Source organism: Artemia franciscana, chromosome 7 (genome assembly GCF_032884065.1).
Source record: "Artemia franciscana chromosome 7, ASM3288406v1, whole genome shotgun sequence".
Classification (NCBI taxonomy): domain Eukaryota; kingdom Metazoa; phylum Arthropoda; class Branchiopoda; order Anostraca; family Artemiidae; genus Artemia; species Artemia franciscana.
Genome location: NC_088869.1, coordinates 58,302,774 through 58,319,403, shown reverse-complemented (window position 1 = coordinate 58,319,403; position 16,630 = coordinate 58,302,774). Strand labels below are relative to the sequence as shown.

General features: G+C 36.0%; 1 protein-coding gene across 6 annotated transcripts in view; it reads left to right on the top strand.

Annotated features, from left to right (window-relative positions):
- Nucleotides 1–823: 823 nt before the first annotated feature.
- LOC136029528 (protein angel homolog 2-like) overlaps nt 824–16,630 on the top strand; it is a 30,048-nt gene continuing 14,241 nt past the window's right edge. The window contains exons 1-4 of one of the 6 annotated variants that reach the window (XM_065707994.1): nt 867–898; nt 1,531–1,583; nt 11,603–11,949; nt 16,392–16,561. In XM_065707994.1, the coding sequence (XP_065564066.1) occupies nt 11,661–11,949; nt 16,392–16,561 (459 nt within the window). In that variant the 5' untranslated portion in view covers nt 867–898; nt 1,531–1,583; nt 11,603–11,660. Of the gene's footprint in view, nt 899–923; nt 1,188–1,217; nt 1,239–1,265; nt 1,584–9,028; nt 9,054–11,602; nt 11,950–16,391; nt 16,562–16,630 lie in introns of those variants that run through there. The other 5 variants (XM_065707989.1, XM_065707991.1, XM_065707993.1 and 2 more) reach the window with 5 other exon arrangements.

The following is a 16,630-nucleotide window of genomic DNA, read 5'->3' as shown; positions in this document are numbered from 1 at the left end:
ATATAAGTTAGAAGATAAGCGGCAGTGATAATTGCAAGCAACAACGGGAATCAGAATGTGTTAGAAATTAAAGTGAAGAACATAGAATTGTAGTGTCAGCAGGCACGCAGAGGCAAGTCTCAGAACATGTCAAAAAGGACAGTGAAGAACAACGAATTCTGCTTTTTGAAGACAAGCGACAGCAAGAATTAGAACGAGTCAATAATGAAAGTAAAGAAGATAGAAATATTACGCTAAGAGAACCACGCAATCATTATATTCGATAACAACAATATTTGGCGCAAAACCTGGTACAAACCTACAAAGATGCCTTAAACTACGCAAGTGTTAATTACAAGTCATTGGGACCCTTCAACGCTGTATGGTTTCAGTGTGGAGTCCTCCATTATTTTCTGTGGGGAAAAATACTTTCCATCAATTTTTAGACCCCGATGAAGCTGCTAAGGAGCACCTCACCCAGTCTTTAGATCATGTGATCTTTCGTAACCCAGTGGGTTTCTTGGAAGAAATACTGCGAGACACAAACTAACTATGCTTAAAGCTAAATGAAAATGCAAGAAGTGGGGGATGATTTAAATAAAACGTTGCTCTACTGGAAAAAGCAGCCTCAAATAGAAGACAAGTGATAATGAAAATCAATATTGAAAAGCCTTCCGCGTAGCGGAGGGACTCCTAGTACTAAATTTTAGTTTCGCTTGAAGTTTTAATATATAGAGAAAGCCCCGCAATGAAACTTCCAATCGGGCCTCGCACTTAGTCGACCTGGCCCTGGCGATACGAACGCATATAACCTATTAGTCAACGCGTCAAGTCAAACAACAACAACATATTTGACATTCACAATTTCGACATATCTGTAGCAAAATAATTCAAACATTAAAGAGGCGTTAAACTAATGGTGAAATCTTGACTTTGATAAGACTTAGGCCTTGTAGAATGAATGAAACGTTTGAAAATATTTTATTGTCTGTCATTCGAAAATTATAGAAGAAAGACTCGGGCTTTTTTGAGCAGTGAAGTTTGAGCATTGCCTACCTCTTGACATATTTTCTGAATGTACTTCACAAATATTATAAGTGTTACCATTTGACTGTATTTGAGGCAATTATCTACTAATAAGGTCAGGAATAGCCTTTGGCCATAGGCTATCTAACATCTTGGGAATTATTTCTTATCTAGCCTATAAGGTAAAACTCTCTTGAGGACCTTCTACCTATGTTGGTGGGTAGTTGAGGTGGGTGAGTAGAACTTTCTTGAATGACTCTAAGGCCTTAATACACGTCAGAATGAACTGCTTAGCTAATATCTGCACAATTGCTTTATTTGGTATCAGTTTTGAGATCATTCTCTTCATCAGGAAATTGAGCCTATATTCTTATAAAAAAGGTGCAGTTGTTGTTTAGGGTGATTTGGTATCAGGGAAAGTGCTTTGCCCAGGGAAGTAGAATTTTCAGGAAAGAATCCTATGACCAAAAATGCACCTTACAAGAAACTCCCAAACTACTCTGTCTGCCTTTTTCTTATTTTCAGGGCTTAGAAGATTAAATACAAGACAGGTCTATACCCATCTAAATTCTTGCAAGGTAAGTTTTACCTTTAGTTTGTAAGTAAGCATATATGACAGCACTAGGCCCTTCAGGTCCAAACATATAGTGCTGATCTCTGTTTTGTGGCCCTTCAATTAGGAAGTACAATAGGGTGGGGGGCTAGGAGCCAATCCTCCTGTGCTTTGGCACACCCTTCCTGCCTACCTTCCCTAGGTTTTTCCATATAGGCTATCCATGTAGAGCTAGATGAACTTTGGTTGAACTTAAAAATAGTTTTCAGTAAATTTTCCTATTAACTCACCAATAAGATATTTAACAAACAGTCTTTCTTTTAGAGTCAGAGTTTTATCCTGAACCTAAATATAACATCTATTTTATCAGAGTTGAATTTACACCCATCATTTCACATCTGTTTTGTTTTATTCATTGAAACAAATTTTCTAAAAAGGATGTTTTTCAATGGAAAGTAAATACTGATACTACTAGTAGGCTACTACTAACAACTCACTACAGCACCAAGCCATTTGAGCCAACACAGCTATGCACATTCCTCTATCCTAATCTATTCAAATGTTCCCTCTTAACACCCTTCCAGGAAGTTCCCATTTCCTTTAAATCTCTCTTCATAACATCCTCTCATCCAAAAACAAGGACTGCCTGTTTTCTATTTAGTTCTAGACAGTTGGCTGAAAAGGACAACCTTTGGGAACCTTTCATCCTTTATCCACAGAATCTGCCCTAGTGATCTTAACCTGTCTTTCATTGTAGCCCTGAAAAGCAAGATTGAACCACATTTTTTGTACAGCCTTCTGTTTGAAATATAGTCAGTCAGCCAGGTACCCAGAACAATCTGTAGGCAATTTCTCTGAAAAACATCTACCAAATCTTCATCTGCTCTTTAGAGTGCCCATGCTTCAGAGCCATAGCCTATATAAGCATTGTTATCACTGAGCTTCCAATTTTCTAATCTTTGTTTGTAGACTTGTCTTTCTATTCTTCTAAACTTCTTTTAACTATGAGAAAAACACTCTGAGCCTTGGCTATTCTACTTTTAACAGCTTTGCAACTCCCACTATCTACTATTAATATTATTAAGGTAAGTCAAGCTACCCACCTGATCAATCTTTTTGTTACCAAACATTACCTTTTCATCTTCATTTATTCCTAGTCCTAGGGACTTAGTCTTCTTAGCATTAATTTTCAAGCCTATTCTAGCACCATGAACTTGCAAAACCTCTAAAAATTCATTCATTTTGCCCATACTTTCATCTAGGATGCTTAAATCATCAGGATGCATTAAATCAAATCCTTAGATTGCTCCAAGCTACAATTTAAGGTAATAGTCTAAGTCCAGGAGAGTTTTTCCTCCCCATTTCACACTGTGGTCTTCCATTACCTTTCCTGTGCTCCTTAGGACAAAGTCCCTCAGATTGATCTGTATACATGAGGATAGAGCACAACTCTGCTTAACTCCTGATTTGATACAAAACCAGGTGCTAACCTTATTTCTTACCTTAACTGTAGCAGGGTTATTCTTGTACATTGTTTTAATCAATTTACTATTTTTGTCTGGTATACTATACAAGGATAATACCTTTGCTAAAACTCTTTTAACAACAGAATCAAATGTTTGCTCATAACTCTTAGAACTAAGGATCAAATGTGTTAGACAACTCAGGCACTTCTCAATTATTAACCTAAGAGTGAAAGTTTGGTTGACACATTCTCTACCTTCTCTAAGACTGCACTGTTCTTCTCTTAAAACTGTCTACTGCATCTCTCTGTCTAAAAGACATAAAGGTTTTTCATTAATATTCCTAGCTGCAATCCTAGCTTTCTTCCCTAAGACACCATCAGTGACTTCACAAATCATTTTTCTAAAATTATTCCAACCATCTTCCACATTGTTAAAATTTTCAACTCTCAAGTTTAGTATTCAGTTGTTCCTGGAAAGTTTCTCTCAAATTCTCATCCTAGAGTCTACTAATGTTAAAACCTCCTGGGAGTATGGTTACTCTTCCAAAATTTCAGCTTTGTCTACAGCAACTCTCAGTCTAAAAAGTATTATATTACTAAGTAATTTGCTACCTACATTGACCAGACCAATGCATCAATAATTATCATATTCACTCTTATCATCTTTCTTATACAGTGGTTTAATTAAGGTTTTCCTTAAAATCATTAGGTACTTCCCAATTTTCAAAAATTATATTCATAATGTTCAGTAGCTTATTTCTAACCTCAGAATCACCATATTTAAGAAACTCATTTACCACACTACCAGCATCTGGAGCCTTATTATTTTTTGATCTTTTTAGAACTGTTACTCATTTTTCCTCACAAAATAAATCTTCCTTCACATCTAAGGTACCACAAACTTATTCACTTTTCTCTATATCTTTTACTGCAACTCTATCTTGGTTTAGCACATTCTCAAATGTTTTGCCCATCTCTCTTTAACTCTTTCCTTATCACTAATTATAGCCCTGTTCCTTTCTTTAATTAAATAAAAAAAAACTAATTTTTTTTAGCTGAAAGTAAGGAGCAACATTAAAACTTAAAACGAACAGATATTACTCCATATATGAAATGGGTTGTCCCCTCTGCAATCCCTCGCTCTTTGCGCTAAAGTTTTTAATTGTTTTAAAAAGTAGAATTGTGGCAAAGAGTCAAACTTTAGTGTAAAGAGCAAGGGATTGTGGAGGGGACAACCCCCTCGCTCTTGGTTACAGAATCATCCTTGTAATGTTTGGGTCTCCCAAGTCATATAGATTCCCTTGAGAGCATACCTAAAGACCTCAGGAATTGTCTAGATACATAAACAAGAACAGTTAATAAACAATAATTTTATTTCAGTACATACATACAAATTCGGATAAGGTACATCAAACTTCAACTTAAGATTTTGTAAACTATATTGCATCAATGTTGGTAATGAACTGCACTCAAAACTTTCCGGCTCTCTTATATACTCGTTTTTTATGGGATGTTTGACCTCCCTCTAACCAGAATTTGTTGCAAAACCAGGATCTCATGATTTTGCAATTATGATTTTACTAAGGTATCATGTTGTCTTGTCATTATCATGTTATTTTGACATTAGCTGCTAACATCAAAAGGGAGGTAACTTTAAGATTTATTTGACATGTGCTTCATTTTATGGAGTCACAAAGCAGTAGAACCTATTTTTTTCCATGTCATTTGTCTGTAGTTTTTAGCTAAACTCTCACTATTCAGACATTGGGTTTTGAAGTAACTTTCAAACCCATGATGCTTTAAAATGAGCAATTTAGTATCCTGGGTTTATTTATTAGTTTTGCTTGAAATTTGAAGTAACAGTTTTCAAGCCCATAGATTGTAGGGGAATCAAAATGTTTAATGTTACAACTGACACCCAGAAACTAGCAAATACTTACTAAACAACCAGTTTGCTTTTGTCTTCACAACAAAACCAGATAGTGAGCCTCTGCCCCCTCCTAAATACAACATACTGTCTCCCATGGTATGGTTGTTATCACTGTATGTATGGTGGGAAAGAGGCTAAAAAAGACAGAATTACTTACATTTCAGCTGGTCATAACAGAATCCACCCAAGGCTGCTTAAAGAAACAGCCACTAAGATTTCCCCTGCTTTATGCCATCTGTTTCAGTTTTCTCCTGACAGCAGAGTTGTTCCCTCACTGTGGAAGACTGCTAATATTACACCCATATTCAAAAAGGGGGACCAATCTAAAGCTGAAAACTACAGACCTATAAGCCTGACACGTGCTGTTGCTAAGGTATTAGAGAGAATTGTCAACAACACGCTTTTCAAGTGCCTTGTTTCCAACAGCATTATCTTGGACAAACAACATGGTTTTCTTCCTGGGAAGACAGTCAAAATGAACCTACTCAAAATTTATGAGCTGATTACTCAGCTTCTTGACAGAGGATTTCCTGTTGAACCAATTCTACTAGACATTGCTAAAGCCTTTCACAAAGTCCCTCATAGTTGTTTGCCTTCGAAACTTACAGGCTTGGACAATAACAAAGAGCTAGCAAACTGGCCGATGGACTTTCTTGGTGGCAGAATGCAAAAGGTTTGGCTCTTTACCACAGATGGGGAGACAGTCTATTCAACACCTTGCCAAGTTCTGAGTAGTGTCCCTCAAGGGACTGTTCTCAGACCAACCTTATTCCTCATCTACTTCAATGACCTGGTAGCTGAAAAAAAACAAACAAAAAAAACAGCTGACTGTTTATGCTGACATCTCCAAGTGGTTTGGTTCTGCAGACAACAGTAGCATACAAGATGATCTTAACCAAATTCAAGTATGGGTAGGTAAGTGGCTTCTGTCCTTCAACATCTCAAAGTGCGTCACTCTTAATTTTGGCTGTGGTAATTCACAGCACCAGTACACTATGTACAACAGCAAAACATCATTAACAGTCTTGCTTCTTACTTCTAGTAGTGGTAGAAACCTAGGAGTCCTGTTGGATGACAGTTTAAAATTCCATGAGCACACCACCCAAGCAGTTTCGAAAGCAAACACAAGTTTGGGGCTCAAGAACTGTCAGTAGTCAATCCTTCACTGTTTTTCTGAAACTATACAAAGCTCTGGTCAGGCCAATCCTGGGTTTCAGAACATGTCTGGCTGGTCCTTTCTACAAGAGCAACATCCAGGTTGTTGAAGATGTCCAAAGGAGAGCCACCAAATGCAGTCAGACCTGCCGCAGTAGATTACAATCTGCTAACCTCCCAACACTTGTTTTTTAGTGGAGGCATAATGACATGATGCTCACCTACAGGTACCTTGAGCAAGCAGACCAGAAGCTGTTCACCTTCTCTCCCCATCAAAGACAAACACAAGGACTTTCCAAAAAGCTGTTCAAATCTACCATTAACACCAAGGTCCAACTAGATTTTTTCAGCCAGCAAGTGGTGAACAATTGCAACCAACTAAGCCAAGAGACAATCTCTGCAACCTTGCCTGAGGAATTCAAAAAGCGGCTTGACAAGGAATTAGAGGCCAAACTATGGAGATTCCAGTGGGAAAACCCCTCCCAGCCCTCAACATAACACTCTTGGAACACAATAGAGAGTCAGCTTGAATGATGATGTGGCTTGTCAGAACCAACCATCTCACACACTTGATCTGAAGTTGCTGTTGTGCAGTGCTGCCAACTCTAAATTGCTGGAGAATGGTTCCTGAACCACACCTACCATGTGATCACTTTTACCAAGTGGGCTTAAATTGCATCTCTCCAGCACTCTCTAGTCCTGATGGTTTGTCGCTTGACGTTTGCAAAGTGACCAGATCTATCACCATCATCAACTATGGCGCATCAAAGTTCTTGCAACTAATTTGCTCCAAAGTGTGAAGTAAGGTAATAACAGCATTCCTGTATACCCTAGTATCTTGTATTGATCCTGCCAGTCTTTGGTTTACTACAACAAAATCTAAGGTGTGCTGTCCTACCGCCATGTTAACTTATGGGCCATGTTATGACTGAACACTGTATTGGGTCAAAACAACATCTTTCATTGATCAGATTATGTGATAAATAATTTTCTAAACTGGACGATGGGGAGCAGGGCTTGATGTGCTGGCCATAAAACAGAGGTAAGAGAATGCCAAAATAAAAAAAAGAAAGAAAAGAAAAAAAATACAAAGTAGAAGATCAAAGAGGAGGCCACCCGAGCATGAGAACACCACATCCAAAATTCATACTAAAATCTATTATTCATAAATCCCATCATCCAGACAAAGAACGATTTTTGAAATATGTTTTGTCAAAGAAAATCAGCTCTTGAAACTTGGGGACATTTCTAGTAAAATAAGTTTATTTACAATATGAGGAATCTGATATCTGATCGAGAATCTAGCTCTTCCTGATTTGATTGGGGGAAGGTGATACTTCCCAGAGCAAACATGGTGGGCAGAAGAAATGGGAGTCTCAATTATACTCAAATCATGGAAATAATTTGTTGAAGATTGGATATTATAATACCACATTGCTGTAAGCATGTCCTTCAGCTGTTTGAGATTAAGTATATTGAGAAAAATATATAAAGTTTGGGTTTCTGAAAGATTTTTTAAGCCTCACAGGGCAATGAACAAAAGTACCCAGAATTCTAATTATTTTGAATTATCTGAAGAAGTTGCGGATGGACCATAAATGTGTTGAGATAAATTAAAGGGCAATATTTAAGATATGATTCAATTAGAGAATGGTATAAAATTTTAAGGATGGAAAAAGGAAACACATTTTTTAATATATGATGACAACCTAAGTTATGGGCAAGTTTCTATCTCAAATAATCAGAACGCTTACAGACAGGTGAAAGCTCATCAAGAATAATCCCATGGTAACAAAAAGAATTTACTCTTTTTATCCTACTTTGATTTAAAATTGACTTATCTATGGGAATTTTATTTACCATCCACTGTGAGCACTCAAAAATCATGAATTCAGTTTAGAAAAGTTTGGAGTTAGGAAACATGCAAACCATTTCCTCTAAAATTTCATTACTGTCACGATTTTCTCAACCAAAAAAGATGGGGTTTTGGCTTTTACTGTCACCACCATATGGTCTGCAAAAATTACTGCTAAGCTGTTATCTTGGGGTAAACACCTCAGAATGTCATTTATATAAATAAAAAATCATAATGGCTCCAATACTGATCCCATTAATCAGAATCCCATTCAAAAGCTGTGTTGTTTACTAGGCCATAATTTCCTCAAGGGGCACCACTTCTCAGGTGGAAATAGAGTTGACTGCAAGGTCCCCAGTCTTGCAGGTACCCCAAAAGGGTCAAGGCAGCCCGTTGCAGAGACCATTGTCCATAGATCTGAATCTTTTGCCCTGCTACAGTTGTCCTTCTGTAGAGGATCCTCCCACAATGGTGTTCTGTATCACCATGCAATTTAACCCATTACTGGGAGTAGGTTTGTAACTCATGGGATGTGTGGTCATGCTGATGGGCCCTTGTTGAGTACACATTTGTGGGGTCTTCTTCCTCCCACATGTATTTATGGACCTCCAGGTCCATAGTTTCTATTATGGACCTCCAGAGACAAGGTCCCCCCTTGGTCCGTGCCTCCTATTGAGGTACCCTACATGTCTCTAGGGCGTTCCCGTTTCACGACCTGGGGAAATGTGACACACAGATTGGGATGAACATGATCAGCTAAGTCACCTTCATCATTCACCCATATCCACACAAATTCTCCCTATCTCTGGCAAGTATGATTTATAGTATTTAGAGCCAACAGCGAGCATTATTTCTGTCCCATGAAGTGTCATGACACTCACCTATTTAAGGTGTCATTTTTAATTGGAAAGACCCACTTCCTGGTGAAGTTGTATTTGGAAATTCAAAGATCCCCTTTCTGATTAAAAATGCTTTTCTATGCAGTACAAGATCCCGAGATAATCCCAAAGACCGGCATACAGGAATCGTTCTAAAACTGTGGAAGAGAAAAGGTTCCAAGAGGGCAGACTCTGTTCAAGTGAGTCCTCAGGTGAGCCAAAGTCTTGCACTAACTTTTTCTTCTTGAATTTCCCAATTTCTTATGTCCCTTTAGTTGTTTTTCTTCTCTTTTTTTTACAGTCAAGGCAAGTAATATTCTATTATGTGAAATATTTTTTTTATTTATCTCAGCATTCTATGCATAACTATAACATCTAAATAATTTTTCTTATAATTTTTCACACTTTTCATCTCCTAACATAATACCTCAAACATCCCCTATCAGCTTCATGTGTGTCTGTAGCCTCTGCTAAGCTTTGCTTGCTCTATCTGTCAACACTGTGCAACGCTGATGCTCTTCTCCAAATTATGTACATTCACCCTTTTGTTTCATTTAGAAAGGGTGGAAATATCAAAGATTCACCCTTTTGTTTCATTTAGAAAGGGTGGAAATCTCAATCTCAAAGATTGAGCTTCAATAGTGGAAAAAAAGACCAACATTTTAAAACTTATCCAATACTTAGGTAATCTGTTGGCTCAGTACCAAAGACGAAAGATTGCTCAAGTTCTTTAATCAAATACTATATGTAGCTATAGTGAGGTTGAAAATGGGGAATTTTCTGACTGAATAGGAATTACAGCTCCAAGGAGGGAGGGGATGGAAGAGTAGATTAATTGTGGTGGAAATCATGCTAGCTTGATGATAGTAGATTACTATTGTTTAGACTCTTTATGATGGTTGCATCTGCTCTTCTTTCAAGAAATTCCCAAATGCAAAGGTGGTAGTTGTTGCTTGTATTAGGCTCATCTCTGTTGCCATCTTGTGTATCAGGTTAGCATAGCCTTTCTTTCAATCTTATGGGATGTATATTGTGCTGAGGAATTTCTGAATTAGTTAGGTAGGATAATCTTTAAGTGATGCATTGGTCTCTTTTAGGAACTGCAGGGGAATTCCATCTTGGTTGATATTATTGAATTGAACATCTAAGCCAGTGTGGTAATAGTAATGGAAGACATACTTCTTGTGATGTTATGCTGAGGGGGATCTGGTAGTGGAGCATAAATTATTTGCAGTTAACTTGGAGATACCTTTTTTATTTATTCAGTGTCCTATTGATGTTTTGCCACAGCTTTTTGAGCTATCTTTTAGAAACTGGGTCATAATCCATGCCAGCCATTTTTAAAGATATCCATCCTCTTCCAGGATTTGAGCTAGAATCCTCTCTATGAAGATACACATGCAGGTTTGATAAATCTATAGTTTGATGCAAATGCTCTATTGCCTTCGTATAGATGTAAATAGTTATCTTTTCGTCAGTCCTGATGGATATTACTGACCTCAAGTGGAAGGTTTGGTTGGAGTAATTAATGTTGTATAAATTTCAGCAACCAAGGCCCTAAACAACTCGTGCTGGTGAGTAGTATAAAAAGGCACGGAACCAGTAGCAGCTAATAGTAGTATCCCCGATGATTCCCCTCCCCCTCCCCGAAAAAAGAGATTTGTAGTGTGTAACATTATTTGTTAAAAGACTTATTTAACGTTTGATTTGCCACTCGGTACTCTTTCAAAATGTGATAATAGTCACTGGCTTCGTTATATAACTTCCTCATTCCCCCTCCTTCTGCCTTTAATATATGGGTTTAGCCCCAGGCTTTATACACGACTGCCCTTGTTTTGTTGGTATGTATTATTTTTCTTTCTACCTATTTCTCATAAATTATTGGCTCATAATGCCAATAAAAAAAAGTTTCGTGCAAAACACAGGACTATATTCAGGTATAAAGGAGGGCGACCGGTATGTATTTGTGTTGTAAATATATTATTATTTACAGAAATGACATCAGAAAATAATGTCAGCCCAAGGTATCTATCCATACCCTTTTTGTCCTTCATCTGTAAGAGTAAATGGTTTTATTTCCCTCATTCTGTAAGTGTAAGCCATCAGCATAAGCACCATATCATATATCAGGATAAATTTCCTAGTTTATTAGCTGTTTATGTTTGTGCTTCCTTTTTTCTTGCATTTAAGTTGGTGCTGCTAATTTGAAAGTTTCAACGTATCATTTCAATATAAGGAAATGTTTGGCAAATCTAGGGCTTTGATTTTGCTGGCTTATAAAGCTACACCACTGGATTTATATTGACTTGGAAATATATTTTTGTCCCTGAAACTCCTGTCATAACTATTGAGCACTCTTTCATCTATTTTCAGTTTATGAGCTAGGTCCTGTTATTAAGTGATGAACTTGTGTCTTTGAAAAAGCTAGCTTATTTTTTTATGGGGAGGGGGAGTGGGGGAAAGCTACTTAAAAAAATGTATGTGTGTACTACTTAAGAATTTGCTTGATCCTTGGGATGTAACAGATTTGCCATTTCTCTTGTGGGTGTTAGTTTACCCGTGGAAACTTAGTTGAGTTCTATTTGTTTAGTTTCTATTTGTTTTTGTCTATTTGTTCTATTTTGTTTCTATTTATTTATTTTTCTATCAAGCTACCTTCTTTTGTGTATTTGAAAGAAGATTTAAAATTTTAAGTGTAAAGTTTCATCAGGATCTGTTATAACAACTTGTATGTGAACTTTCACACTTTTTATCTTTATAGATACCAAGATTTTGCTGGATATTGATGTTAGCCATTTGTTCTTGGATTTATTGTGTTCATGATCCAGTTTTACAGCTGCAGAATTGTATCTCATATCAAATTGGTACCAGCACTTCAAATTCCAAGGGGCATAAATTCTAAGAAAATGAAAAGATCCATGGAGTATAATAACTATAACTATTACCAATATACCTCATCAGGACATGAGGCAGCTAATTACCACTTCAGAGAATATCATACATCCACTGCTAGGTTTGATTCAAGACATGTAAGAAGTCAAGGCTTTGATAGAACTTTGACTGAAATCAGAAAGTGGGAAAGTGCAACAGACTGTCAGAAGCTGAAAGGTGAGATGGTTAAGAATTCCTGCTTTGTATTTTCATATCTTCTTTGTACGTTTTAACATTAAATCTATTCATGCTTCAGACTATTGCAAAATTAAGCCTTAAAAAAACAAATTAGCAAATTACATACTAATTAATAAATTATATAACCTGGCTGACTGACCATATTTCTAACAGTAGGCTGCAAGAAAAGTGTGGTTCAATTTTGCTGTCTAGGGCTATGATAGGAGAAAGGTTGAGATGGCTAGGACACGCTCTGTGGATGAAGGATGACAGATTGCTGAAGATTGTCCATTTCGGCTGAACAGAAAGTAAGTCGTCTGCAGTTGTGGTAGAATGATGTCATAAAGAAAGATTTAAAGGAATGGGAACTTCCTGGGAGGATGTAAAAAGGGAGGCTTTGAACAGATTTGGATGGAGGAGGAGCTTGCCTAGCTGTGTTGGCCTCAGGTGCCTTGGTGTTGTGGTGAGTTGTTAGTTGTAGTAGTAGTATAAATTGTAACTTGTGGTTGAATCTAGGTCGGGTTTATTCTAATCCACACTTTGTTGTGTATATTGCATTTTGACATCAATTATCTGCTTGTATAAGGAGGGTGATAGGGTAGAGGTTCTCCTAAAATCGGCCACAAAGAACCATGTGGAAAAAATTGACACAACCAACCACTGCACTTCTTTGAAGACCTCTCTATTTCTTGAAAGAATATCTAGTAACTAACTAGTACAGGAAGTCTATGCCATAAGAAGCGAAGGATGAGACTTTGGATTGAAGAGAAAAATTGATGCATAATTTTCCTTGATTTTAGTATGAGGGCATAATATTTGCCCTTCATTGCAATGGAGGACATTGTAATATTGTTATGCCCTTAACGGTTCCCTTTTCCCTATGGCTGATAACATTGAACCAGCGGTTTTTGGAAGTCGAAAGGGACCTTATGTGCTTTTAGATTTTATCTAAATATCGTGTAAATGTACAACATAGAACCTATTTTGCTACAAGGCATGTGATCTTTTGCTCTGGCTATGGATCTATATGTTTTCATATGAAATTGAGTGTTTGTCGGTAAATCGAAGTGATAAAAAATTTAAAATGAACTGGCCTACCAGGACAAAACAAAGCTTCCTTAGTGTAGAGAAAGAAAGAAATTAAAACATTACTTCAAAAAAAAATAAAGTCTAAAATCAAAGAATAACAAAAGAAAACAATCAAAAGACATATACAATTGCTACTCCATAGACACAGAAGTAGAGAATATTCATAGTTACGAACTGACAAATATCTAGTTTTTTTTTTTTTTTGCATTTTTTCACTTGTGTTGCAATTGTAACCGAATTTCTGCAATTAGTCACTTCAAAAACTTTAATAGCTGCTTAGATGAAAATCAAGCACTGTAAATAAACTATGTACTTACAGCGTTCTCAGTTTGAACTTATGCATTGCAATATTAACCTTCTAATCAGCAACCTCCGAAACCCGTGAGCACACCTGCGTGCAAAATTGGAAGTCATATTTGAATAATTTAGCCTACATACTTTGTTTTGTCGGAGGGTGCTTTCAGTTTTAGCCTGACTAACCTCAAGACCAAAAATCTGAACTATTTGTGACTGTTGAGGATTTGATGGCAGGGTTGCCATCAAAACAAAAAAATCCGGGTTATCAAAGAAGAATAAATAACCAAAACAACCGAAAACAACCAAATGATAAATGTACAATTACTACTTCATGACACGAGTCACAAAAGTAGAGAATGTTCATAATTACGAGTACACAAATAATAAAAAAAAATACATTGTGATTTCAAAAACACTTTAATAATTAAGGCATATTTTCTCCTCCTATTTGCTGCTAGAATTATAGGATAAGTGTGTTTTTTTCTCTCTTTTATACGTTGAATAGAAAAAAAAATATCGTAATTATCTAAGCAAGAAACTTGAAGTTTATTAAATGTTATATAAAAACAAGAAAAATTAATGTTGTTGAGATGCGTAAAATTATCACTGAAATAATACTCTTCCTTTTGGTGAGTTTTAGGGATAGCTACACCCTTATTTATGCTAATTTCTGTTCATTTCAAATTTCATTTATTTATTTTTAGGAATTTGTGCTTGTTTTAGGTTTGATATAAGCTAATTTTTACTCTTTCAAAGTTTTAAATTCGATCTTAACTTTATAAGTTAAGAGATTATCAACTAGTTATTTTTGTTTATCAATGTTTAAATTGTTATTCGCCGTAGTGCTTTTGGGATATTTTGAAGTCTTACTCGTTTTATCATTGTTACAAAGCTAGGTATTCTTCAGAGATAGTGTCTGAGGCTCGGAGTGCTTAAGGAGGATCCTTATTTCCTTATTTCCGAATCACAGCTGTGGAATTCTCCCCTGGAGGTTATAAAGGTGGCAGATAATGTTAGCAAGTTCAAGCGAGGGTTGAAACTTCACCTTCTGGGAAGTTGTTAATGATTTTATTTTATTTATCTTTTTTCTTTCCTTTTTTGGTGATTTTTTATTTGGAGGTGAAGTGTTAATCCATATTAGTAGATTATAAGGATGGAAACAACCATCATATTCAACACAATGGGCTTCGCCAATGATTGTTGAAAGATGATGTGTTATTTTTGTTAGTAATTTTTTTTTTCTCTCTCTCTCTCTTTCTCTCTCTCTCTCTCTCTCTCTCTCTCTCTCTCTCTCTCTCTCTCTCTCTCTCTCTCTCTCATGGTGAAGTTTATTGTTTTTTGTTTAATGCTAAAAAAAATAGTGCTCACATACATTTGCAGTTAAAATAGTTGGGGAATCCTCATTGGAACTTAGGGCAAATTCTGTATGCCTTTGCTCAGTTTTTTCGCATAGCTGACTTTAAGAATCGATTTTGCTGATACTGACTAGACTCTGTTGCTGTTATTAATTCTTGATGCTGTTAACTATTAAATCTCAAACGAATCAGTTTAAATTTATAAATTGTTTTTTATTCATATTAACTTTTATCAGTAAACTATATTTAGTTACTAGATAAATCAAAGAGTAAATAAAGGAATGTTTTATTTTATAATCATCACATTGTATAAATAGAGAACAGAAACGGCCGATGAAACTGCCTCTATTAAGCTAGAATCGTTTGCCGAAAGCTCAATACCATAGTATTATTTGCTGAAATCCTTTTGTGTGATAAAATGTATAACATTTTATGTCTTATATTTAATCACTGCATTATTTTGCTTTTCCTATTCAAAAATCTTTTTTCTTTATTCTTTACATATTGTCTAAATGCGAAACTGAAAAGTACAATTTTATATCTGATCTTTCAAATTCTCCTCCAAGGTCCATCTGCTGAATCTTTGGACGAATCCTTGTTCATTTCGGCTCATTTCAGTCTTGATAGTTCCAAGAACATCAAACTAAAAACACATTCTGCTTCCTGGGTCCATATTAGGACTATCCTCCTCTGGAGTTGGAAGATGTCATAAAGAACGATTTAAAGGAAATGGGAACTTCTTGGGAGGGTGTAAAGAGGGAGGCTTTGAATAGATTGTGATGGAGGATGAGTGTACGTAGCTGTATTGGCTTGAGGCTGGTTCGTGCTGTGGTGATTTGTTAGTAGTAGTAGCAGTAGTATTTTCCATCTTGTAGGATTTGTATTTTGGGTATTTCAAAGTTATGAAGTTTTCGGACTGTACCACTTTTTCGGCAGTCTTGCCAGGTTGAGTCGTAAAAATAAACAAGCAAAACGTACTACGTAAATGTGGCAATCCAATATTACTTTTATCATTATTATTACTAAATTACTATTACAAAATTACTATTACTTTCAATATCAATTAAAAAGTCAGATTTTATTTTCGCTGTTCTTGGTACTTTAAGGCTCTACCCGCTCTGCCATCCTCACCAATCATCCCTCCTTGAAAACAAACCTCATCCTCAAGGCCTCTTTAGCCAACCCACACAGCCCCAAGGACGCCTAGACTAATCACTGACTTTGCCAGCTCTGGATTTCTTGTTCTATCCTTCACTTTTTTCCAACTGACATCACATTCTAATCTTCCTTTTCCCCCATGATGAGCTTGCTCTTTGATACTTAGATACAATGCCTAAATTGTTCTGTCAGTGATTTTTCTACGATTTTTGGATGTTTACTTTATGCAATTTAATTTTACAAATAAAAAGAAATGAAAATATAGAATAAAAAACAGTTATATTTCAAATAAGACAGTGAAAATAAAAAATTTACTATTTTTCACTAAAAATAATAATAGTTCAAATATTTGGCTCCACGTCCGGAAGCTCTTATCACCAGGGAAAAATAAAAAATAAAATAAACTTAGACTATTTTTGTTATTTTCCACTGTTGTATTTGAAATATTATACCAGTTTTCTATATTTACATCTCGTTTTGTTTGTAAATGGAAAAGTTCTTAGAAATTATTTGTGATTTTTTATCATTTGATTTTTTTTTAAGAACGCCAAGAAGGTCAGTTTTTGGACTTTACAATTATGTCGTATAATGTGCTTGCTCAACAATACCTAGAGACAATGCCTTATTTATACAGCAAGTGCTACAGGGAGGATTTGGAATGGCCAATTAGACAACAAAGACTTTTGGACCAATTCAAGGAGTCCGAAGCAGATGTAAGCTATTTTAATGGCTTTATCGTAAAGTCTAGTATTTTTTTTTATTTCCTGCATATTATTTATTTC